This window comes from Carassius carassius, chromosome 34 (genome assembly GCF_963082965.1).
Source record: "Carassius carassius chromosome 34, fCarCar2.1, whole genome shotgun sequence".
Lineage (NCBI taxonomy): Eukaryota > Metazoa > Chordata > Actinopteri > Cypriniformes > Cyprinidae > Carassius > Carassius carassius.
In genome coordinates, this window is record NC_081788.1 from 3,532,776 (window position 1) to 3,558,248 (window position 25,473).

General features: G+C 39.5%; 1 protein-coding gene across 2 annotated transcripts in view; it reads left to right on the top strand.

The window, feature by feature from the left end:
• LOC132115333 (espin-like) overlaps positions 1 to 25,473 on the top strand; it is a 115,764-nt gene that overhangs the window by 47,459 nt on the left and 42,832 nt on the right. Inside the window, exons 3-6 of one of the 2 annotated variants that reach the window (XM_059523748.1) lie at positions 915 to 1,101; positions 2,645 to 2,827; positions 4,750 to 4,881; positions 11,282 to 11,525. In XM_059523748.1, the coding sequence (XP_059379731.1) occupies positions 915 to 1,101; positions 2,645 to 2,827; positions 4,750 to 4,881; positions 11,282 to 11,525 (746 nt within the window). The remainder of the gene's footprint in view (positions 1 to 914; positions 1,102 to 2,644; positions 2,828 to 4,749; positions 4,882 to 11,281; positions 11,526 to 25,473) is intronic. The other variant, XM_059523749.1, reaches the window with a different exon arrangement.

Here is a 25,473-nt window from a genome sequence, read left to right on the forward strand (position 1 = left end):
GACAATGCTGAATAAAGTCGTCGTTTTTGCTATTTTTGGACCAAAATGTATTTTCGATGCTTCAAAAAATTCTAACTGACCCTCTGATGTCACATGGACTACTTTGATGATGTTTTTCTTACCTTTCTGGACATGGACAGTATACCGTACACACAGTTTCAATGGAGGGACTGAGAGCTCTCGGACTAAATCTAAAATATCTTAAACTGTGTTCCAAAGATAAACGGAGGTCTTACGGGTTTGGAACGACATGAGGGTAAGTTATTAATTACATAAATTTGCTATCTGGGTGAACTAACCCTTTAACGATTACTCCAGAGCACCCGTAGATCTACAATGATTTTCAAGTGCTACTTAAGTTACGATGCTTTTGGGAAACAGACTGTAATATTAAGATCAGTCATACGATCCTTTTTATGAACTTCTTAGGCTTACGAAGCTTTTGGGAAACCCAGCCCAGAATATCACAGTGATCTGAGGGTGGCTTCTTTTGACTTCAGACAGAAATCAGCCAACTAGAAACCTCCCAGAATACCAAAGCGACCGCACAGCAACTATTCCTAGAACAGCTTGGCAACCACTGTCACAACACTCACAACACACAAGTATCATGGTGGTGAGATAATATGAAATATTATTAGGGTTAAAGCTAGTTAGCTGCTTTCAGCCTGTAGAGTCACCTTTGGAAATTATCGTTTCATGTCAGCTTAAACAAATGCAGTAATGCTGTAATTAAAGGACTCCAGAGTTATGTGTAGTCATTTTGGGTCATGTTCCAAAAAAATTAAATAAAAAAATAAATAAATGTACATATTTAAAAGTATAATTTAGAAACAACACTAAATATTTTTTATATTTTCTAATCACCCCATTTTTTAAAATGTACAATTTCCTTGTTTTTGCTTGTATTTTAGAGTTGTCAATTCCCAAACTAAGAATGGTGCCACACCACTATACCTTGCATGTCAGGAGGGCCACCTGGAAGTTGTCCAGTACCTAGTGAAGGACTGCGGGGCAGAGCCAAGTATCAGAGCCAATGATGGGATGACACCGTTGCACGCTGCTGCCCAGATGGGACACAATACTGTCATTGTCTGGCTGGTGAGCTAAAAACTGCTCCATCCTTTAAGTTGTTCTTAATGGATAAGTACAGTACTGCAAACGTAATGTTTGATGTATGATTTAAAGCATTCATATTTTGCTATGGAATGTTCCCCGGTTTAACGCAAGATTGTGCTTTACCAAAAACTATTTGATTATCACAGAAAATAATTTTCACTTTCACGAGAATGGAACATAAATACCACATATACAAGTTCTCCATCAGCAATAACCAAATGTTACAGAAAAAGGATCAGAATTTGTGAGCATTAAAAAAAAAGATAGATAGATAGATAGATAGATAGATAGATAGATGGATAGATGGATAGATAGATATAGATATATTGATGATAGATATAGAAAATATATATATAGAAACCTACTTGTTTTGTTAAAATTGAAAGATCTATAGATTTGTTTCAGTAGAAACCTATGTGTAATCCAGTCTATGTGTGTGTGTTTGTATTCAAGAGAACAACCAGACATTTGTGTTGTTTTATTTTCTTCTTGTCCTTAAGATTTTTTTTATAATAATTTATACTCATTACTCATTATGAAATTTATTAATTTATATAATTTATCTGTCATTTTTATTATGTTTTTATATTTTACATTATTATTTTCTTTGCTCTTGCAATGCTTGCTGTTGTTGTTTATCCTACACTGTAATAAAAATGTGTTTAAAAATTACAAATCTTTGAAATTTACAGGAAAGAAACAGCAGCTATGGTTGCTAGAACTTTGCCATTTAGGTTTTACAGATTACATTAAACATATTTAATTAACTGATTATTATGTTAATATTTTAATAACTGTTTTTTATCCTTGTAATACACTGACAACCACCAAAAACAGGTGAGAATGATGAGAAAATAATGTGATGAGTTAAAGTTCATCAGAAGCAGCTATTCCACAAACTGAGGAAGTAAATATTAATATAAAGAAGGTGCACACATTGTCATTTGCACAAATACTAAACACCATTATGGTAACACATGACATTGATTAACAACATTAGATATAACAAAAAACCCTAATGTACATAACTAATAATAAAAAAAAAAGCTATTTCAGCAAAAACATTGAATGTGAAGTGTCATGCAGGGAATTCAGATTTATATTTCAGATTTAATAGCATGTTACTTTAAAACTACATTAAATGTAAGATTAGATCTATTACAGTTATTCACTGTAAATAGTAATGATTTTACAGGACAAGATTTTCTGTGAACAGATTCTTGGTACCAGACAAAACTTTGGAAACTGGGTTATGTTTACGGATCTCTTCTGGCAGGAATAATGTTGTGTAAATAAAACATTCGATTTTGGGCAGTTTTTTGTACTTAAGAAGTCTTGCTTAATCCTTGCTTAAACCATTCTGTTTAATTACTTGACATTGCTCAAAACGGTTTGTTGGCATTGCAAACTGGAGGTGAATCACTTCAGCCAGCTGTGATGTTTGAGCTACTATATGAGCAGTATTTTGCAACATTGTTTAACATAATTTCTGCAGGCTCTTGATCAGACTTTCTGTCTTATATAGATGAGTTTCACAGAAATCAGCCTGTCAGACAGAGACAATGATGGGGCCACTGCCATGCACTTTGCTGCCAGCCGCGGCCATGCCAAGGTCCTCAGCTGGCTGCTGCTGCACGGTGGGGACATCGTGACTGACAGCTGGGGTGGGACACCTCTTCATGACGCAGCTGAGAACGGAGAGCTGGAGGTATGTGAATGTTTCTCACATCTCTCTTGCCTTGCATATGTTATTATCATATGTAATAGTATTTACAGCTCGAACATCTAAAACACATAACTGGGAAATTATATTAGGATACTGTATTTCGAATATTAGACTCCAGGCAGTATTTGTGGATTGCTAATACATCATAAATACATTTCATTATTTGTATTATTGTTCTTATTGGTTGATATCTTTTTCACAGTTTTTTTTTAAGGAAACAAAACAAAAATTCACCTGCACAATAAGATCAGGTACATGTAAATAAAGAAAATAAGTAACGGAGTCAACTGATTTAATGCTGACTATATGATAACAGTGATTTTGGGACAAATAGTTTAGTGGAACCAAACTCAAACTTTATAATCAAAGATGGAATGCCAAGATTTAAATCTAAATTAAACAAATGTTATAAATAATCTATAATCTTAAGCAAATGTCTATCTAAAAGCAAAATGATTCTATTAAAAGATAAGCTGTGTCTGACTATGAGGATAAATAAAATCAAGAAAATGATTTTTAAACATTACATTTTGAAGTTTCTATAAACTTAAAAGCTCGTTTGTTTTTGGCTGATTGAAGACTTTTAATATAGTTTCTAGTGCCAGACAAAACTTTGCAGGCTAGGTTTTAGAAACCAAATCTGATCTTTTCATGCAGAATCCAGTGTCTGAGGTCTGATCTGACTTGATCTAACAATCATCTAAAAATCATGATTTTAGTTTTTAGAAGTCCTGCTTTATCCTTCATTCTATATACTTACTTAACATTGCACAAAACTGTTTGTTTGCATTGCGAACGGGTTCATTATTTCAGCCAGGTGTGTTATTCGAACAGTTTTTAGCAGTATCCTTAATTATTATCAAATATTTGTTTTAGGGATTTACTGCATAATTGCATTGAAAGAGCAGCTATTTCTTGATTTTTACTTGAATAAAATCCTGAAAATTAAGATTCTTAAACATGACATTTTAAAGTCTTAGCATAATATATAGCTTTAATAAAATAGATAATTAAAGAGAAATAGACAACATATTATAGCATATTATATAAGGTTTGATTAGTATAAACAAAAAAAAAGTGATATTCTTTTCCGTTTTGTTTGTAAAATATATTATAAATAATTATTATTGCCATTATTAATGAAATTTTTATGCATTGTTTATGTTTTATTTACTGTTTTATTTGTTGCATTTATTTCATCAGCAGCCTAAGTTTTATTCCGTTGTATTATAGTGTAGTTCTATGGATAAATGATGCCTGGTTAATGTTTTACCTTTCCATGTTAATTTTTTTTTCTATAATATAACATATATATTCACCTTCATCCTTCACTGATCAGGCAACACACTTTTATAAGAATGTACTATTATTAAAATAAATACATTCTAAATAGAGAAAATGTATTTATACCATAACCTATATAAGATTTTTGTGAAAATACTGTAAAGCCAGTTGTAGAAAGCCTAGAACTTTCCACAGACATTATCCATCTGAAGGCTGCTGACAGAAAGAGTGGGACACAGAAACAGTCAGAGAGTATTGTCTCTCGTTCTCCACCTGAGGGCCAAACGCATGACAGCTGCCATTACCAAAGTACCCTTTTTCTGCATTCACGAACACCAGTCATACTTTCCTCAATCCTCTCAGTCATATATGTCAACAGACAAATATCCACAGCCTCCAGGAAGAGCACACACACACTTTCAGCGGATGTTGATTAGTCATGTGCACCATTGTGTGTAATACTGTGTAAAACACAGGGTTTGTTCACATCCCTAACCTAATGAGCAATAGGAATAGAATTGCTTGCTTTAGCAGACAGCGGTTAATATATTAAATAACGCAGCTCCAAATTATCTAGAGCTAATCTGGGTGTTAATGTCAATGTCTGATTCTCTGTGCAGTGCTGTCAGATTCTGGTAGTGAACGGAGTGGATCTGGGAATACGGGACCAGGATGGATTCTCAGCGGCAGACCTGGCTGAATACAACGGGCATCAGCAGTGTGCCAAGTACCTCCGCACTGTTGAAAACATGGTGAGATACAGCACAAACACTGCCACAGATAGTCTTAAACAAGGGTTTTACAACAAAAGCTAATTAAATTCTCATCGGAAATGCTTACATATCTCTGTTACATTCTCAGTAATACAAAATATGTTAAGGAAATATATTTTCTTTGTTTCGCCTTTAATATTTTTGTATTAATGTTTGTAGGTTTATATAAATTTGGGGTTTCTTTAATTTGCAGTGGCAGGTGTTAATGTGGATTTACACTGACTCTTGGCAGCATCACACAAAGAAGAAATTGTAGAAATGCAGTCAGCAGTCTGTTTGTTTATTTGTTTATTTATTTATTTGGTCCAATTTGGGAATGTGTCCAGTAATGGGGATTACCAAGATAAAACAGGATTAAATTTAAGATAAATGTAACTTTAACCCTACTGTATCATATTTGATATGCACATTTCTAAGGCCTTTAAACTGTCAGCATGACCAAAACTTTGCTGTAAAACCCGTTGTACACAATATACTACCTGCCTTTTGTTATCTGATTGATAGTTTATACCTTTTAACAAGTAAAAGCCCCTTTGTTATAATTTTAAAAACCTCCTACTGGTCATAGTTCACATGTCTTTTATCTGTGAAATTGCTACTAACATAATGCAAAAAATACTTAATAATATTGCTAATATATATATATATAGTACAGACCAAAAGTTTGGAAACATTACTATTTTTAATGTTTTTGAAAGAAGTTTCATCTGCTCATCAAGCCTGCATTTATTTTATCAAAAATACAGAAAAAAAAATGTAATATTGTGATATATTGTTACAATTTAAAATAATTGTTTTTACATTTATTATACTTTAAATTATCACTTATTTCTGTGATGCAACGCTGAATTTTTAGGATCATTATCACATGATCCTTTAGAAATCATTCTAATATGATGATTCATTATCAAAGTTGGAAACAGTTCTGCTGCTTAATATTTTTTCAGAACATGTGATACTTTTTTAGGATACTTTGATGAATAAAAAGTAAAAAAGAAATATATAAATATAAATATTTTGTAATAACAATATACACTACTGATCAGTAATTTGGGTCAGTAATTTTGTAACTTTTTAAATAAAATCAATACTTTTATTCAGCAAGGATGTGTTAAATTGATAAAAAGTGATAGTAAAGAAAATATATTATTAGAATATATATTATTAGAATTTTTTTTATTTTGAATAAATGCAGTTCTTTTTAACCTTTTATTCATCAAATATATTAGACAGCAGAACTGTTTCCAACACTCATAATAAATCAGAATATTAGAATGATTTCTAAATGATCATGTGATAGACTGGATGTTACATGTGACACTGAAGGCTGGAGTAATGATGCTGAAAATTCAGCTTTGCATCACAGGAATAAATTTATTTTTTTAAAGTATATTCAAATAGAAAACTATTATTTTAAGTTGTAATAATATTTCACAATATTACTGTTTTTTCTTTATTTTTGATCAAATAAATGCAGGCTTGATGAGCAGAAGATACTTCTTGGTTACGTATGTAATTCTCGTTCCCTGAAGGAGGGAACGGAGATGTTATGAATGGGATCTCGCCCGAGAGCCCAAACACCTTTGAGTGGTACAAAACGAGCCAATGGTACACAAAGTACCTTGGTCTGTGGGATTGCATCGTGAGCACCGCCCCGCAGAGCGGGTCTATAAGGAGCAACGCGAGCAACTCGCATTCAAGTCTTCACTGAGGAGCCGAGCCAGTGACCCGGCCGTTCAGCGGAACAGCAATGTGGCAAGGAGACGTAATGTCTCCGTTCCCTCCTTCAGGGAACGAGGGTTACATACGTAACCAAGACGTTCCCTTTCAGTCGGTCACGTTCGACGTTACGAATGGGGTCCCTTACAAAACGCCACACGGCTGTCTTCCAGCGACCCGTGTGAGTGATAGCACCCTGTCGTGAGGCCAGCACAAGTGAGGGCCCATAACTTCCATAGAATACACTGGGTAGCATATTCCAGCTGGACGTATGCTAGCAGGCTGCCTGCCCATGGGAGGACTTACAGAAGGCAGGTATCCACCCAGGTGGTGATACATAAGAACTCTGACGTACCCAGCCCGCAGGGTGGAAGTTTCAATGACAGAGCTGGCAAGGGGCTTGCCAAGGGAAAGACACATACTGCGGAGAGACTTACTGTGGACATACACACGTGGGATTGCCCAGAAAGGGGAATCACAACACATGGAGGCACCTAGTCCCACACAGGGCTGACCAAAGGGCATGTACACAAGTGTTGGACATTAACAGTGCTGGAGGAACCCAGGGTTCTGACTGAGGAACTCACCTGAGGGGAATAGCGCACGCATCCAGTCCGCGGAGTGGAATGGCGCAGCAAGCGGATTGACACCGAGCATGTCCTTACTGGCCCGAAGGGCCGAGTACCCGGGAGGACACGGGCTCCACAAGGAGATTATAAAATCTCGTGAATGTGTTAGGTGTCGCCCAGCCCTCAGCTCTACAGATGTCTGTTAGCGAGGCACCATGCGCCAGCGCCCAGGAGGAAGCTACACTCCTAGTTGAGTGAGCTCTCACCCCTAGGGGGAATGGCAGGTCTTGAGCCTGATAAGCCAGGACAATAGCATCCACTATCCAGTGGGATAACCTCTGCTTGGAGACAGCCTTTCCCTTTTGCTGGCCTCCGTAACAGACAAAGAGCTGGTCTGAGGTCCTAAGGCACTGAGTTCTGACCACGTAGGTGCGGAGCGCTCTTACTGGACAGAGCAGCATCAGGGCTGGGTCTGCCTACTCCAGGGGCATCGCTTGCAAGTTCACCACCTGATCCCTAAAAAGAGTGGTGGGAACTTTGGGCACGTACCCAGGCCGGGGTCTCAAGATAACGTTAGAGTTAGCCGGCCCGAATTCCAGGCACGCTTCGTCAACTGAAAATGCCTGCAGGTCCCCGACCCTCTTCACCGAAGCCAAAGCCGTCAGGAGCGCAGTTTTCAAAGATAAAACCTTTAGCTCAACTGAGAGCAAGGGTTCGAAGGGAGCCCTCTGCAGTGCTGATAGAACCACTGTGAGGTCCCAAGAGGGGACTTGCTGAGGGCGAGGTGGATTGAGCCTCCTTGCTCCTCTCAGAACCTGATGATCAGAACGTGCCTTCAACAGGGTCATGGTGAACCGAAATGGCGGACACATAGACCTTGAGGGTGGAAGGAGACAGCCTTTGTTCCAACCCTTCCTGAAGAAAGGAAAGCACTGACCCAATCGGAAATTTCCAGGGGTCCTCACGCCGTGAAGAACACCAAGTGACGAAGAGGTTCCACTTCAAAGCATAGGTGTGTCTGGTGGACATGGCTCTAGCTGAAGTGATAGTAGCTACCACCTGTGGTGGCAAGGTACCTAAACCTTCCGTGACCTGTCCAGGACCCACACATGTAGGTTACACAGATCGGGACATGGGTGCCAGAGGGTGCCACATCTCTGAGAAAGAAGGTCGTTCCTCAGAGGAATTGGCCAGGGAGGGGCTGTTGCGAGGAGTACAAGTTCGGGGAACCAGGTCCGGCCGGGCCAAAAAGGTGCAACCATGAGGACCTGCTCCTCGTCCTCCCTGATCCTGCACAACGTCTGTGCAAGAAGGCTCACTGGGGGAAACGCATACTTGTGCAGGCCCAGCGGCCAGCTTTGTGCCAGGGCGTCCGTGCCGAGAGTGCCCTCGGTTAGGGAGAAAAACAACTGGCAGTGGGAATTTTCTGGAGAGGCAAACAGGTCTACCTGAGTGTCTCTGAATTGTTCCCAAATCAGCTGAACCAACTGGGGGTGGAGTCTCCATTCCCCGGGGCGAGACTGCTGCCGTGAGAGCTCGTCGGCTGCACGATTGTGCCTGCCCGGAATGTGAATGGCACAAAGCGACCTCAGATGCTTGTGACTCCACAAGAGGAGATGGCGAGCGAGTTGCGACATGTGGCGGGAGCGTAGACCACCCTGACGGTTGATGTACGCTACGGTCACAGTGTTGTCCGTACGGACCAGAACGTGCTTGTCCTTCAGCAGGGCCCTGAAGCGGTGCAGAGCAAGCCATACTGCTAGCAACTCGAGGCAATTGACATGCCACTGAAGTCTGGGTCCTGTCCAGGACGCAGCATGCCCAGGAGCCTCTGAAACAGTTTCAGTGGAACCGCTCTCTTGCCCTCGAATTGTCTCAGGCAATTCAGCAGTGACTGCGCGCGCTCGTTCGTAAGCCGCGTGAACATGGCAACCGAGTCTATTTCCATGCCGAGAAAAGAGATCCTCTGCACAGGGGAGAGCTTGCTCTTTTCCCAGTTGACCTGAAGACCCAGTCGGGCAAGGTGTCTGAGCACCAGATCCCTGTGCTCGCACAACAGCTCTCAAGAGTGAGCTAGGATCAGCCAGTCGTTGAGGTAGTTGAGGATACGGACACCTTGTTCCCTGAGAGGAGCCAGGGCTCCCTCCGCGACCTTCGTAAAGACGCGGGGAGACAGGGCCAACCCGAATGAGAGAACCTTGTACTGATATGCCTGCCCCTCGAAAGCAAACCGAAGAAATGGTCTGTGTCGAGGAAGAATGGAGACATGAAAGTACGCATCCTTCAGGTCGATCACTGCAAACCAATCCATCAGACGAATGCATTCGAAAATGCGCTTGGGCATTAGCATCTTGAACGGGAGTCTGTGCAGAGCTCGGTTCAAGGCACGCAAGTCCAGGATTGGCCGTAACCCACCTGTCTTCTTGGGTACTATGAAGTAAGGGCTGTAAAAGCCGGACTTCATGTCGGCTGGAGGGACCGGCTCTATCAGCTCTGTAAGCCTCTTCAGTGTGACTCTACAATTTTCATAGTCATGAAAATAAAGAAAACTCTTTGAATGAGAAGGTGTGTTCAAACTTTTGGTCTGTACTGTACATATATATCATTTTACTAAGGCATAAGAGAGGTTGGGCTATAGAGTGATATTTAATAGTTATGCATTTTATGTGAGCAGTCTGCTATAATGTTATAAAGTCTATGATATCATATTTCAGGCTTTACGGGGTTAACTGTATTTTTGAAGTACTGTTTAGTTCTTAATGTGTCAAATTTAATGAAGAAAAATAACTAAGTCCACCTTTAATTAATTCATCAGATGTTTGTGAGCATGTAGAGAATAACGATTTCATGCCCCCAGTGTCGTAATGTGGTTTCTCACCTCCTCATCATCTGCAGTCTCATGCATTACTACATTACTACAGGGAAAGAAATTTCCTGCCTTAAGCAATCTCAAGCAGTTTGCAGCACAAGGACTATTGCAAACATAAATAAATAAATAATCACTTACAGACATCTATAAAAGGATATTTCACTCAAAAAATTAAAATTCTGTCGTCATTTACACATCCTGAAGTTTTTCCAAACCTGTTTGAGGTTCTTTTCTCTGCTGAAAACAAAATAAGATTTTTAGAAGAATTTTGGCAGCCAAACAGTTTCTGGTGCCCACTGACTTCCGTAGTATTTTTTTTTCATACTATGGAAGTCAATGGCTGCCGTCAACTGTTTAATAATCAACATTCCTCTAAATATCTTTTTTCTCTTTTGCGTGTTCTACAACTGAAATAAACTCATACGGGTTTGGAACAACTTAAGGGTGAGTAAATGATGACAGAATTTTACATTTTGAGTGAAATATCCCTTTAAAGGGATACTTCACCCCAAAATGAAATTTGTTGTCATTAATCACTTACCCCCATGTCGTTCTAAACCCGTAAAAGCTCAAAATATTTTGGACGAAAACGAGAGGCTTGTGACTGTCCCATAGACTGCCAAGGAAATTACACTGTCAGGGTCTAGAAAAGTATGAAAACATCATCAGAATAGTCCATCTGTCATCAGTGTTTCAGCCATAACTTTATCAAGCGACGAGTATACTATTTGTATGAAAATAAAACAAAAATAACGACTTCATTCAACAATTTGTCTTTTCTGTGTCTCTACACATCACCGAAGCACCATTTTGGATAAAATGAGTTGAACGCAGGCAGTGTACGCTCGTCTTTGTCAGCTGCGACACAAGGATTTGTTTTCTATGTGTATTTACGCTCTGATTTGAAAGAAAACAGCGCATCCTTGTATTCTTGTTGCTTCATAACATTACGGTTGAACCACTGATGGCAGATGGACTATTATGACAATATTTTTCATACTTTTATGGACCTTGAAAGTGTAACTTACTTGGCAGTCTATGGAACAGTCTACTTGTTTTCATCCAAAATATCTTAAATTGTGTTACGAAGATGAAAGAAGCTTTTATGGGTTTGGAACGACATGGGGGTAAGTGATTAATGACAACATTTTCATTTTGGGGTGGAGTTTCCCTCAACCTGCCAAAATAAGTGTCATTATTCTATGTCTTACAATAACACTAGCTTTCGTCTCAGAGTGTGGGGCACCGAGTCTTGTCACGGGACCATTCGACGGATCTGGAGTATAAGCAGCCAGACTCAGGCCTCTCCTCTCCCAACACCACCCTGCCCATCTCAGCCCCTGCTGTGGCCCATTTCGACATTTGCTCACCCTCCAGCTCGCTGTCCAATTACAACTCGGCAAACTCCAGTCAATCCAGCACTGGACAGAAGAGGAGTGGCACGCCTCCCTCAAGAGCACAGACAGGTCAGAGAAACTCTCACAAATGAGCTCTCCTTATTTGTGTTAATGAGCATTTGTGCTGTATTTGTTAATGTACTGTAATGCTAATATGTATGTATAGAAGTTTGGGGTCAGTAACATAAAATAAATTAATACTAATATTACTATTAATAAATATAACAGTTAAAGCATTTATAATGTTACAAAATATTTATATTGCAAATGACTGCTCTTCTTTTGAAAATGTATTATAGTTTACACAAAATATGAAGCAGCACAACTATTTTCATCATTGATAGTAATCAGAAATGTTTCTTGAGCAGCAAATCAACATATTAGAATGATTTCTGAATCATGTGCAACTGAAGACTGGAGTTAAATTCAACTTTATCATCACAGGAATAAATTACATTTTAAAACATATTAAAACAGGTTATTTTAAAATTGTGATTATATTTAATGTTATTACAGTTTTTACTGTAGTTTTGTTCAAATCCAACCTGTCAATTCCTTGATATATGTTCTCGAAATGTTTTCTTCCCATCTCCTGTAATGCTGTTGCTGTACTGCACTAAAGTGACAAAAGCCCATGTTCTCAGCACATACGTTTGCTCAATGGGGTGTGTTTGAAGCATTATATTAACAATGTTGGGAAAGGTTGAGTTTGCTGAAGCAGAACTGATTCAGAGCAATGTTGCCATAGTTTTGTCCAGGCAACCTGCTGTGAGGCTTCCCAGTAATGTCCTCTAGTGGACACATTTAGAACATCCGCACACATTAGAGCTCTGTTCATGTGAATAATTTCACTACCAGTCAAAAATGTGGACCCACTTGACTGCATTATGTTATGAGCTTAATCTTTCAATGATTATAAATCCTTTTATTTGTCCCGTTGCTAATTTTACACAATGATTATAAAATTTGTCACACAAAAAATAAAATAGACTTATTAAACAAACTATTATATTATACTTGCTCCTGGAGTATTTGTTTAAGTGTTAATTTTGCGCCACTAGAAATCAATCTAGAAATGCTCCGAGATTTCTGCAAGCACTGCATCCAAAGTACTGTAGAATAATCGTCTGAGCTCTTCTTGATTTCCCAAATCACCTTGAGCCTGGCCAATGCTTTCATCCAGCAGATATTCTTAAAGTCTTTGTTGATGGTCCGCTTTCGTTTGGGAGGTCTTGGCATTTCAGTGTGGTCGGCCTTTTCCCACAGCTCTAAGAACTCAGATTCACTGCGCAATTTTGTAAGGCATTCTGAAGCACATGTAACTAATTTGACTGCACTTAGAAGGTCCATGTCCTCTGACTGCATTCAATTTGTTTGGAGCATCAAGCAGCAGTAGAATCTTATACACCATGTGGGCAATGAATTTGAAGCTCGTCTCTGATACTTCCCTAATCAGGCCAGTAGCTTCGGTGCGCACCTCTGTCTCGTATCTGCAGTTTCCACTAATCTCGGCTAACAACAAAGTAATGTCATGAAAAGAATTCAGAAATGTTTTGACCGTTTGAAGATGCCCTGTCCATCGCTTTTCAAATAATCTCTTAAGCTGCTGTCCTCCATACATGACAGCAACGGTTGGCTTCTTTATGAATTTTTAAAGCAAGTTACAGACATTAAAGAAGTCTTCAACCGTGGGCTCTGAGCAGTGCTTTAAGTGGCCCAAAAGAGGTGCCGGTACTCTATTATAGCCTATATATATATATATATATATATATATACTGTATATATATATATATTCAATTCAATTTCAATTTCAATTTTATTTGTATAGCGCATTTACAATAGCCTCCCGGCTGAACAAAGTGCTTTACAGAAGAGCAAGAATATTGCACATACATGAAAAATAGACCAGACAAAAATTTAAAACCACCCATTTCAACATTTAGCGTATCACAGTAGTCAGTACACTAAGGAAAATAAAAAAGTTTTTAGCAAGGACTTAAAAATAGTCAAGGAAGGGGCCAGTCTGATCTCTAAAGGCAGGGTATTCCAGAGTCGTGGCCCAGCCACCGCAAATGCACGCTCCCCTCTTCGCTTTAGCCTAACGCAAGGGACCACCAACAGAGCCTGGTCACAGGATCGTAGGCTTCTTGATGGAGTATAGGGATGAAGAAGTTCAGATAAATAGACAGGAGCTTTGTTATGAAGGGATTTATAAATGAATAGGAGAATTTTAAAGTCTATTCTCTGAGAAATCGGCAACCAGTGAAGGGATCTAAGAATTGGAGTGATGTGTTCATGTTTACAACAGTTTAAAAGAAGTCTGGCTGCAGCATTTTGGACAAGCTGAAGTCGTGCAATTTGAGATTTAGATATACCGCAATATAAAGAATTGCAGTAATCTAGACGCGATGTAACAAATGCATGAACAGCCATTTCTACAGTTTTTGGAGTGAGAAACTGTTTAATTTTAGACAGTAAACGAAGCTGATAGAAACTGGATCCAATAACAGAAGAGATATGTCTATCAAATTTTAAGTGTTGGTCAAAAATAATACCTAGGTTCTGCACCCGAGAGGATCTAAAAATGGACAAACTTTCTAGCTCAGGGCTTATACACTGAGAGTTCTCATTAGGACCGAAAACAATTACCTCAGTCTTGTCCTCGTTTAAGAAGAGGAAATTTTGGGCTAGCCATAATTTAACCTCCTCTAAACATTGGAGAAGAGAAGTTATCGCAGTGGAGTTGTTTTTTCTTAACTGGAAGATAGATTTGAGTATCATCTGCATAGAAATGAAAAGACACACCATGTTTTCTTAGAATAGAACCCAGAGGTAGCATGTACAGAGAGAATAGAGAGGGAGCTAAAATAGAGCCTTGTGGAAGGCCACAGGTCAGAGGAGCAGGGGAAGAGAAAAAATTTCCCAGTTTCACTAAAAACTTTCTGTCAGATAGGTATGACTGAAACCATTTCAGAGCGTGTGCTTTTAGACCTACCCAAGACTCTAATCTAGATAAAAGTAAGGAGTGGTCTATGGTATCAAAAGCAGCCGATAAATCTAAAAGAATAAGAACCACAGAGTCGCCGGAATCAGTGGAGAGGTAAATATCATTTAACACTCTCAAAAGGGCGGACTCAGTGCTGTGAGCAGACTTAAAACCAGATTGAAAAACCTCATAAATAGAATTACTAGTCAAAAAGTGTTGAAGTTGCTTCAGCACAATTTTCTCTAAAACTTTTGAAATGAAAGTCAAAACAGAAATTGGATGAAATTTTTTTAGAACAGTGTGGTCCAGTGAAGGCTTCTTGAGTAGAGGAGTGACTGTAGCAACAAAGTCGGCAGGAACAGAGCCAGTTTGGAGACACTTATTAATAAGAGACAGCAAACCTGGCCCAATCAAATCAGTAATTAATTTTAAAAATTTGGGGTGGAGAAAAATTGGAGAGATGGTTAAAGTTAAAGTGGGGCAGACACCAAGTCTTAAGTTAGTAATTTTCTCACTAAAATATCTCAAGAAGCTTTCACAGAGAGCATCAGAGGCAACAGGCAAGGTGTTAACAGAAGGATTGGTAACAGATTGAATAATTGAAAACAAAACCTTAGGTTTAGAGTGATTAGCTTCAATTAGGTTAGAAAAGTATGCAGCTTTTGCAGACTTAGCTGCAGCCTGGTAAGAAGTAAGAGAGTCTCTGAACATTTGAAGAGAGATGTGCAGCCTGTCTTGTTTCCATTTACGTTCTGCCTTTCTACAGTTTTGTCTTAGAAGACGGGTATCAGAGTTTTGCCACGGTACAGATTTTGTTTTTTGCTTGTAAGGCTTAAGGGGGGCAGTTGCATTTGCTGCCTTAAGCCAGGCAGAGTTCAAGAGGCTAAGATGTTGATCAGCATCCAAGTCAGATAACGGTTGATCCAAGTGCAACTGTGAGCAACAATCAGCAAAACACAGGTTGAAATTTGTGCTTAAGTGTGGAGAATAGAAGCGAGAAAGACTTACAGCTGTATTTAAAAAATAAGAGAGCTCTGGAAGAGACAGTGTGAATAATATAGGCTTATGGTCAGAGATCATAAAATCTGAGAGCACAATATCAGACACATCAAGCCCATATGAGAGTACAAGATCCAACGTATGTCCCTGAATATGAGTAGCGTCACTGATCCACTGGGATAGATTGAAAGCATCGATAATATTAAGAAACTCATGTGATAAGGGGTTAGACGGACAGCAGACATGGATATTAAAGTCGCCCACCAATAGAAAGCGATCGTAATTTGTGGCAATATTGCCGATCAGTTCAGTGAAATTCTGTATAAAATCCTTAGTGCAGTGCGGAGGACGGTAAATCACCACTAGACATACAGGCCGTTCCAGTCAAAGTGAAGAAACTGAGCTTCAAAGCTGGAAAAGGCCGTTCCAGGGACCAATCGACAGCGTGCAGAGAGAGTTCTTTATAATTGTTACTATGCCACCCCCGCGTCCACTTGGACGAGGAGAGTTAAAAAATGTGCAGTCATCAGGGATCAGATCAGAAAACGGAGTTAGATCACCAACCTTTATCCAGGATTCCGTGATAAACATAAAATCCAAGTTGTGAGCTAAGAAAAAGTCGTTTAGTAAGAAGGTCTTATTCACCAAAGAACGGGAATTTAATAATGCCATCTTTGGTGGAGAGATAATAACAGGAGATGAAGATGCTCTTTCCAGCGCGCGTAGATTTCTGTGAGTTACTCCCCGACGTCGGGAGCCGAGGCCGATTCGGTGGAGACTGGAACGAGAAACAGGGCTCGGGTGCAGGGGGAGAACATGACGAAGCCACCGGTATGCCACGTCCAGTGGGCTCCAGGTAGTAGAGCCACCGTAAAGCGATTTGTGAGAAGGATCCGAGAGAAAGCCAGCCCGCAGATGAGCTTTCAGCTTCACGATGTATCCTCCACGGCTTCCTTGTTTCCTCCTTCGCTTTCTCCGCGGGATATATATATAGTTTTTTTTTTGATGACTACCCTCATCCCCTGAGGTAACAACAACTATATTGAAGGGGTTTTATATACAGCAGTCAACAGACGACCTTATAAAAATAATAAATCCTTTTATTAGGATTTGCTTGAGCTAGAAAGAGCTACTGAACATAAATAAAATGTGCAAAAGGATTTTGAAAAAATACCCTTAGAATAGGGTGACCTATTCTGGGGATGGGGGGCGATTGGTTGGGCTGGGGGGGTAAGGGGGGTGTCTGTGGTCTTGGGTGACGGCATGGGGGGCTTATGATATTAGATTTTGTAGCCTATAATTAAAGATAATGAATTTCAAACCTTAACCAAACACATTTTTATTCAAAGATTAACCGTCTGTCATTACTCTTTAGTCTGCCACAAGAAACAACAACATTCAAATCATGAACTCAAATGTCATTGTAAAAAAACAAAAAAAACAATGACTGTTGTAACAGTGCGTAAACCAGACCTTTCTGTAACGCTAACGCTAATGAGCTTAAACGTATTTTTTCTACACAGTGTCGCGAACTGTCAATCACTCCTGTACTCGTGCATCACTGTCCTCCTCGCAGCTGCAGCAACTTGCGCTCTCTTCATCAAGCTTTAAAACAAAAAGGGGACAAAAAGGTCGTATTGTCTTTGTGCATATAGATTAATTAGATAAATGAATATCTAAATTCGTGCATAGCCGCCTACGGACTATGGTATTTTTTTAGAACTTAGAAAAAAGATGCTGCAGCCAATGAGCAGCCGGCGGGGGCTGGTTGCAGGACGACTCAACCTCCGCAGACAGTTTTTAATGTTTATCAGACAATAACTACTCAAGATTTTGCTTTAGTATAATTTTCGGGACAATTAGGGCCAGATTCGGGATTCGGGACAACAGTTTAGATTTCGGGACTGTCCCGAATTCTTCGGGACGTCTGGTCACCCTACCTGAAAGAGCTACTGCATTACTTCATTAGCTTGCGTCTGACCTGCAGCGATATCATTCAGGCCTGGTGGGCTGTCAGCCAGCGAGTCTTCTGATTCTGATCGTGATGTCTTAGTACTCAGAGTCTGAAGCCAGGAGAGCATATTAAGTGTTGTTCACTGCATTTGAATTTTTACTGAGCCGAGTGTGCGCGTTTCACACACCCTCTCCAGCCACGTTGAGTTGTTACTGACAGCGGCAGTATTTAAAAACAGATGTCCAAATGAGCGTACCGGTACGCTAAAAGCACGTTCTGGGTACACTACACGTACCCTTAGACGGGTATGTAGACAGGCGGAGCGCCAATGGAAAAAGGACCGTCTGCAGGTTTCGTATGAAATCATGCAAAATGCCTATAAGGTTGTCTCAGAAAGCTGCAAAGTCTGCAAAATGCAAATATTTTTCTGAACTTATTTCTAATAATTGCCATAAACCTCAAGCTCTCTTTGCTACTATTAACTCTGTTTTAAATCCCTCTGTGCATCCCATCTTAGAGCCCTCTACTGCTCTCTGTGACAATTTTGCAAAGTTATTTGTTGATAAGATCACAATTTTAAGATCTCAATCGTCTAACTCAGTGTATACACATGATGTTCCATTATGTTCTTCCATCTGGTCTGAGTTTGAGTCGATTGATCTGGACACATGTAATGAAATTGTTGGTCACTTAAAACCCACTATCTGTCCACAGGATATTATTCCACCTTCTTTCCTTAGGCAAATTATGGACACAGTTGGACCGGGCCTGTTACTTTTAATTAACAAATGCCTGTCAACTGGTTCCTTCCCTAACAGTCTGAAAGTTGCTGTGGTGACGCCATATCTTAAAAAAACTAATCTCGATCCTTCCACTCTTTCTAACTATCTTCCTATTTCTAATCTACCTTTTATTTCTAACTATCGTCCTATTTCTAATCTACCTTTTATTTCGAAGATCCTTGAGAGAGTTGTACTGGTTCAACTACAATCATACTTATCCACAAATTCTCTCCATGAAACCTTTCAATCTGGTTTTAAAGCTCTACACAGTACTGAATCTGCTCTTTTAAGAGTGTCAAGTGATATTTTCACTGAAACTGACTCTGGGAAATCAATGGCCTTAGTCTTATTAGACTTGAGTTCTGCATTTGACTTAGTTGACCATGAGGTCCTGTTGCGATGTCTGGAGACATCCGTGGGTTTTCGAGGCGTTGTCTTACAGTGGTTCCGCTCTTATCTGAACAATAGATGTTTTAATGTCCGTATTGGTCATCAATCCTCCACTAGTGTACCTCTGAACTGCGGAGTCCCTCAGGGATCAATCCTCGGTCCCATATTATTTATTCTGTATCTGTTACCTCTAGCTTCCATCTTTAATAAATCCTTCCATTTGTATGCCGACGATACTCAGATTTATTTTCCTTTAAAACATAATGATAAAAATGGTCTACAACCCTTGTTTGCCTGTTTAAGTGATCTTAAACTTTGGCTTTCAAGTAACTTTTTAAACCTAAACGAAAATAAAACCGAAATAATTATCTTCGGGCCCAAGGAAAACTGTGTGTTTGATGTTGAGCGTGGTTCTCTCGCACCGTATGAAACCCACTGCGCAAGAAATCTGGGCTTTCTGTTTGACCACAACTTAAAGTTTGAGAAACAGATCAGTGCTGTTGGAAAGTCATGCTTTTTTCAGCTTCGCCAACTCTCTAAAGTGAAACCATTTTTAACTCAGAGTAATCTTCAAATAGTGACTCACGCATTCGTAACATCACGACTAGACTACTGTAGTTCACTTTACTTTGGTCTATCTCAGTCTTCTCTCTCTCACCTACAGCTAGTGCAAAACGCAGCAGCTAGACTCCTAACTGGGACACGCAAGTATGAGTCGATCACCTCTATCTTATTCAAACTCCATTGGCTACCTGTTAAATTCAGAATTGATTTTAAAATTTTACTTTTTGTGTACAAAGCTCTTAACAATTTGGCCCCTCAGTACCTGACTGATCTGCTCTGTCTGTACACTCCTTCTCGTACTTTGAGATCCAGCGATCGCTGTCTTCTCATCGTGCCTAGATCCAGGCTTAAAAAACGAGGCGACCATGCTTTTGCGACTGCAGGCCCAAAACTTTGGAACAGTCTGATTCAAGATTCAAGATTCAAGAGTTTTATTTGTCACATACCAAATTATATATAGCATACATAACCAGCAGTGAAATGTGAGTCAGGTCCGCTCCATGGACAGTGCAATTATTAAAGAAAAACAACACAGATGGAAATATACATAAATATAGCTATGTAAGAATGAAATAAAAGTAAACAATAAAAATATAAGAATAAAATATAAAAAAGATGTATATTGTAGAATTAAATAGAACGCAAAATAATGTGCATGAACGTAAACTGAAGTCTTAAATATTAAGATGTACAGGGATGTACAATGTGCATATATGCATTTTACTGTGGTCTTAAATATAAGATACACAGGAATGTACAAGAATCAAATGTGCAAACATGGTGACACTGTCAGTGTGTCTATGTGAGGTAGTGAATAAAATGAAAAGGATAAAGTGAACATTAAGTGGAGGCATGAGGATGTTAAGGGGCTGGTTAAGAGTTTAGGAGCCTGATGGCCTGGGGGAAGAAACTCCTCCTGAGTCTCTCGGTTTTTGCCATCATGCCTCTCTATATCAGACTGGCTCCTTCAGTTTCCAGCTTCAAATCTTCTTTAAAGACTTTTTTGTTTTCTCTTGCTTTTGATGCTCATTGATTCTGATACGATTACTGCTTATTTTTTCTTTTTGTTTTATTTTTTCAGTTGTTTCTTTTGTCCTGTACTGCTCTGCATTTTATTCTCTGCTTTGTACAGCACTTTGGTCAGCCTTGGTTGTTTTTAAATGTGCTTTATAAATAAATATTGTATTGTATTGTATTGTAAAGAAGTCTCTCTGTGACTTGATAATTGTCTTTAACAAAGCGAAGGATTATTGAAATATTTTCCATTACAGTTGGGTCACGTGTGCCATCTACTTTGATTGTGTACCACGAGTCTGCAACTTCTCAAACTATTTCTTCAGTGAACAGACTGCTCATGTTTGCAATGACGTCATTTTGAATTTCGTGAGAACTGTACGTTGCATTGCGTGGTATTGTCTTTATAACACTCCTTAACTCTGGATCTTTTCGGAGGATATATTCGAATAATGAAAGGAAAAGTCCGCTTCCATCCTCTGTTAGACTATCAAAAGCATCTGTGCTTCCCCTTAGCGGCAAATGATTCACTACAAGAAACTCAATCATGTCCACTACAGAGGAGAGGTAGTAGCGATTCCTAGCTAATTGGTTACTGTTAACCATAGTGGATATTTCAAGTCCACTTTCAGCCCGTTTTTCTCTGTCTTTCCAGAGTGCCATGCTTGTAATGTCCTCTTTTGACGCTGCATGTTTGTTAAGGCCTTTTCCCGCCTCTACAGCATGTTTCCAATCACTGAAGCCCCTTACAGCGAAAGCGTTGTCTGATGGAGATATTAAGTATTTCCTGCATGGAAAACAAAACGCAGCATCTGCTTCCACGGAGTATTCCAACCACTCCCGTGAAGTGTACCATGACGCAACAAATTATCGATGCTGGTTGTAGCAAAGGCAAAGAGGAAAACGTCTTAATTTAACCTGATTTGGTTTATCCTCACCAAGGTCGAAAAAGGCACTCTTGGCGGTCCAGGCATGCATGAGCTGGAGCATAAGGGTAGAGGACCAATAGGTGTGGGTGTCTTGTTGACTAGCGTGTCTACTGAGTTGCTGTTGGATGCTTGCAATTGCACGGTCGCATCTGGCAAACTATGGGACCGAATTATTATATTTTTTCGTATATTCAAGTTTTTCAATTCAAGTTTATTTGTATAGCGCTTTTTACAATACAAATCGTTACAAAGCAACTTTACAGAAAATTATGTTTCTACAATATTTAGTAGTAGCTAGTAGTTTGTGCACGTTTGACAGGATTTTAGAAAAATAAAAAAAATAATAATAATACAAGACGTAGTCTGCTAGATGATGAACTATCAATATTATTAATTAATAGTAATTATATGATGCAGTCACACATGTAGCAATAATTGTTAGTTCTGTTTGTTGATTCAAGGTTAGGATCATCTGGGGTCCTCTGAGGGTCAGCATCATCTCTTCTCAGGTGTTCTGGATCCAGACTGGAGCTTGTGTAAATCCTAGTTACCACGGGATGTAAATCCCGTGGCAAAACATAGAAACAAAATAGAGACATCATTAGCATAGCTGCTGATCCAACAAAGTAAAATTAGTTTAACCCAAGCTAAAGAATAAAAATGCAGATGCAACTACACTCACAATTTAAGAGATACATTATTCGAATGCTTGGCGAAAGAGATGCGTTTTTAATCTAGATTTAAACAGAGAGAGTGTGTCTGAACCCCGAACATTATTAGGAAGGCTATTCCAGAGTTTGGGAGCCAAATGTGAAAAAGCTCTACCTCCTTTAGTGGACTTTGCTATCCTAGGAACTACCAAAAGTCCAGCGTTTTGTGACCTTAGGGTGCGTGATGGATTGTAGCGTGGTAGAAGGCTAGTTAGGTACACAGGAGCTAAACCATTTAGGGCCTTATAGGTAAGTAATGATAATTTGTAACTGATACGGAACTTAATAGGTAGCCAGTGCAGAGACTGTAAAATTGGGGTAATATGATCATATTTTCTTGACCTGGTAAGGACTCTAGCTGCTGCATTTTGGACTACCTGTAGCTTGTTTATTGACGAAGCAGGACAACCACCTAGAAGTGCATTACAATAGTCCAGTCTAAAGGTCATGAATGCATGAACTAGCTTTTCTGCATCAGAAACAGATAACATGTTTCGTAGCTTGGCAATGTTTCTAAGATGGAAGAATGCAGTTTTTGTAACATTGGAAATATGATTTTCAAAAGACAAATTGCTGTCTAATATAACACCCAGATTTCTGACTGTAGAGGAAGTAACAGTACATCCGTCTAGTTGCAGATTGTAATCTACAAGATTCTGTGTGGTGTTTTTTGGTCCAATAATTAATATCTCTGTCTTATCCGAATTTAATTGGAGAAATTATTTGTCATCCAATCTTTTACATTTTTAACACACTCTGTTAGCTTAGATAATTGGGAAGTTTCATCTGGTCTCGTTGAGATATATAGCTGAGTATCATCAGCATAACAGTGGAAGCTAATTCGGTATTTTCTAATAATATTACCAAGGGGCAACATGTATATTGAAAATAGAGGGGGACCTAGGACGGATCCTTGTGGCACTCCATATTTTACTGATGATAAATGAGATGACACCCCATTTAAGTAAACAAAATGGTAGCGATCGGACAGGTAGGATCTAAACCATCTTAGAGCCTGCCCTTGAATACCTGTATAGTTTTGTAATCGATCTATGAGTATGTCATGATCTATGGTGTCGAACGCAGCACTAAGATCAAGTAAGACTAGAAATGAGATGCAGCCTTGATCTGACGCAAGAAGCAGGTCATTTGTAATTTTAACAAGTGCAGTTTCTGTGTTATGGTGGGGCCTGAAACCTGACTGAAATTCTTCATACAGATCATTTTTATGCAGGAAGGTGCTCAATTGAGCAGACACAACTTTTTCTAAAATTTTAGACATAAATGGAAGATTTGAAATAGGCCTATAATTTGCCAGTAAACTAGGATCTAGTTTTGGTTTCTTAATAAGAGGCTTGATAACCGCCAGCTTGAATGGTTTTGGGACGTGACCTAAAGATAACGACGAGTTAATGATATTGAGAAGCGGTTCTTCGGCTACAGGTAACAGCTCTTTTAGTAATTTAGTGGGTACAGGATCTAATAAACATGTTGTTGGTTTAGATACAGTGATAAGTTTATTTAGCTCTTCATGTCCTATATTTGTAAAGCACTGCAGTTTATCTTTGGGTGCGATGGATGAAACTGAAGTGTTAGACACTGTAAAATCTACATTCGCTATTGTATTTCTAATGTTATCTATTTTATCAGTGAAGAAATTCATAAAGTCATTACTATTTAACGTTGGTGGAATATTTGAATCAGGTGGCGTCTGGTAATTTGTTAATTTAGCCACTGTGCTAAATAAAAACCTTGGATTGTTTTGGTTATTTTCAATGAGTTTGTGGATATGCTCTGCCCTAGCAGTTTTTAGAGCCTGTCTATAGCTGGACATACTGTTTTTCCATGCAATTTTAAAAACTTCCAAGTTGGTTTTTCTCCATTTGCGTTCAAGACTACGAGTTACTTTCTTGAGAGAGTGAGTATTACTGATATACCATGGCACAGTACGTTTTTCTCTAACCTTTTTCAATTTGATGGGGGCAACAGCTTCTAATGTATTAGAGAAAATAGTGCCCATGTTGTCAGTAATTTCGTCTAATTCATGTGTATTTTTGGGTACAAATAGCAGTTGAGATAGATCAGGCAGGTTATTTGCGAATCTGTCTTTGGTGGCTGGAACAATAGTTCTGCCCAGACGGTAACGCTGAGACATATAGTTAATATCAGTTATACACAGCATGCACGATACAAGGAAATGGTCTGTAATATCCTCACTTTGGGGTACAATATCTATAGCAGTAAGATCGATTCCATGCGATATAATTAGATCTAGTGTATGATTAAAACGATGAGTGGGCCCGGTGACATTTTGCTTGACTCCAAAGGAGTTTATTAGGTCAGTAAACGCAAGTCCTAATGTATCATTTGCATTATCAACGTGAATATTAAAATCTCCCATGATTAGCGCCTTATCAACTGTAACTAGAAGGTCTGAGAGGAAATCTGAAAATTCTTTTAGGAATTCTGTATACGGCCCTGGTGGTCTATACACAGTAGCCAGAGCAAGAGATACATTAGACTTCTTTTGCATGTCTGACAGTGTAACATTTAGCAGAAGTATTTCAAAAGAGTTAAACCTGTATCCTGTTTTCTGGGTAACATTGAGAATATCACTATATATTGTTGCAACACCTCCGCCACGACCAGTCTGATGGGGCTCATGCTTATAACAGTAGTTCGGTGGAGTAGACTCATTTAGACCAAAATAATCATTTGGTTTTAGCCAGGTTTCAGTCAAGCAGAGTACATCAAAACTATTTTCTGTGATCATTTCATTTACAATAACTGCTTTGGGTGTGAGTGATCTAATATTTATGAGCCCAAACTTTAAAAATTGTTTTTGTTCATTTACTTTACATTTTTCTGGTTTAATTACGATAAGATTTTTTCTAGGTCCTACATTATATTTTGACCTCACTATTCGGGGAACAGACACAGTCTTAATAGTTTTTACAGCGCAAGTACTTTTATCATTTAAGCGGGTGGAACAAAACTCATCATAATAGTTATTAGAGAATTGTCTTACTAGTCACATGGAGCGAAGTGTCCTGTAGATGTTGTCAGAGAGCAGCTCCGCTCCGACTCTGCTGGGGTGTAATCCATCAGCGCGAAACAGCCTAGGACGCTCCCAGAAAAGATTCCAGTTATTAACAAATAGCAGTTTCTGTTCTTTACACCATGACAACAACCATTCATTTAAAGCAAAAAGTCTACTGAACCTTTCGTGTCCTCGTCGATACGTGGGCAGTGGTCCTGACACGACGATCGTCGCCGCGACCGCTATGGGGCTCTCGTCGGCCTTCAGGATCGCGGGTATCTGCGCAGAAACATCGAGAACACGAGCACCAGGCAAACAATGAGTGTGCACTTTACCTTCGGCTTACGTAGCACTTACGTGTCGGACGATGGAGTCTCTGATGATCACAGCGTCGCGTCCTGTCTCGCGGAGGGGAGCGAAGCGGTTCCGGATGGAGATGTCGAAGGCAGGAGGGGGAGAAGTCGTCGCCCGGGACCCGGCTCGCGTCCTCCGCTGTGGATGCACCAAGGGTCCGTGGTGTCTGTTAGCAGATCGCTGTATACTTACCCCGGACTTGTGAGCGTCAGCCCGGGATGATTCCAGCGCGGCTCTCTGCTCTCTCAGCTGGGCCTGCCTCACCTCCAGGTCGCGAATCTGCTTTCCCACGGCC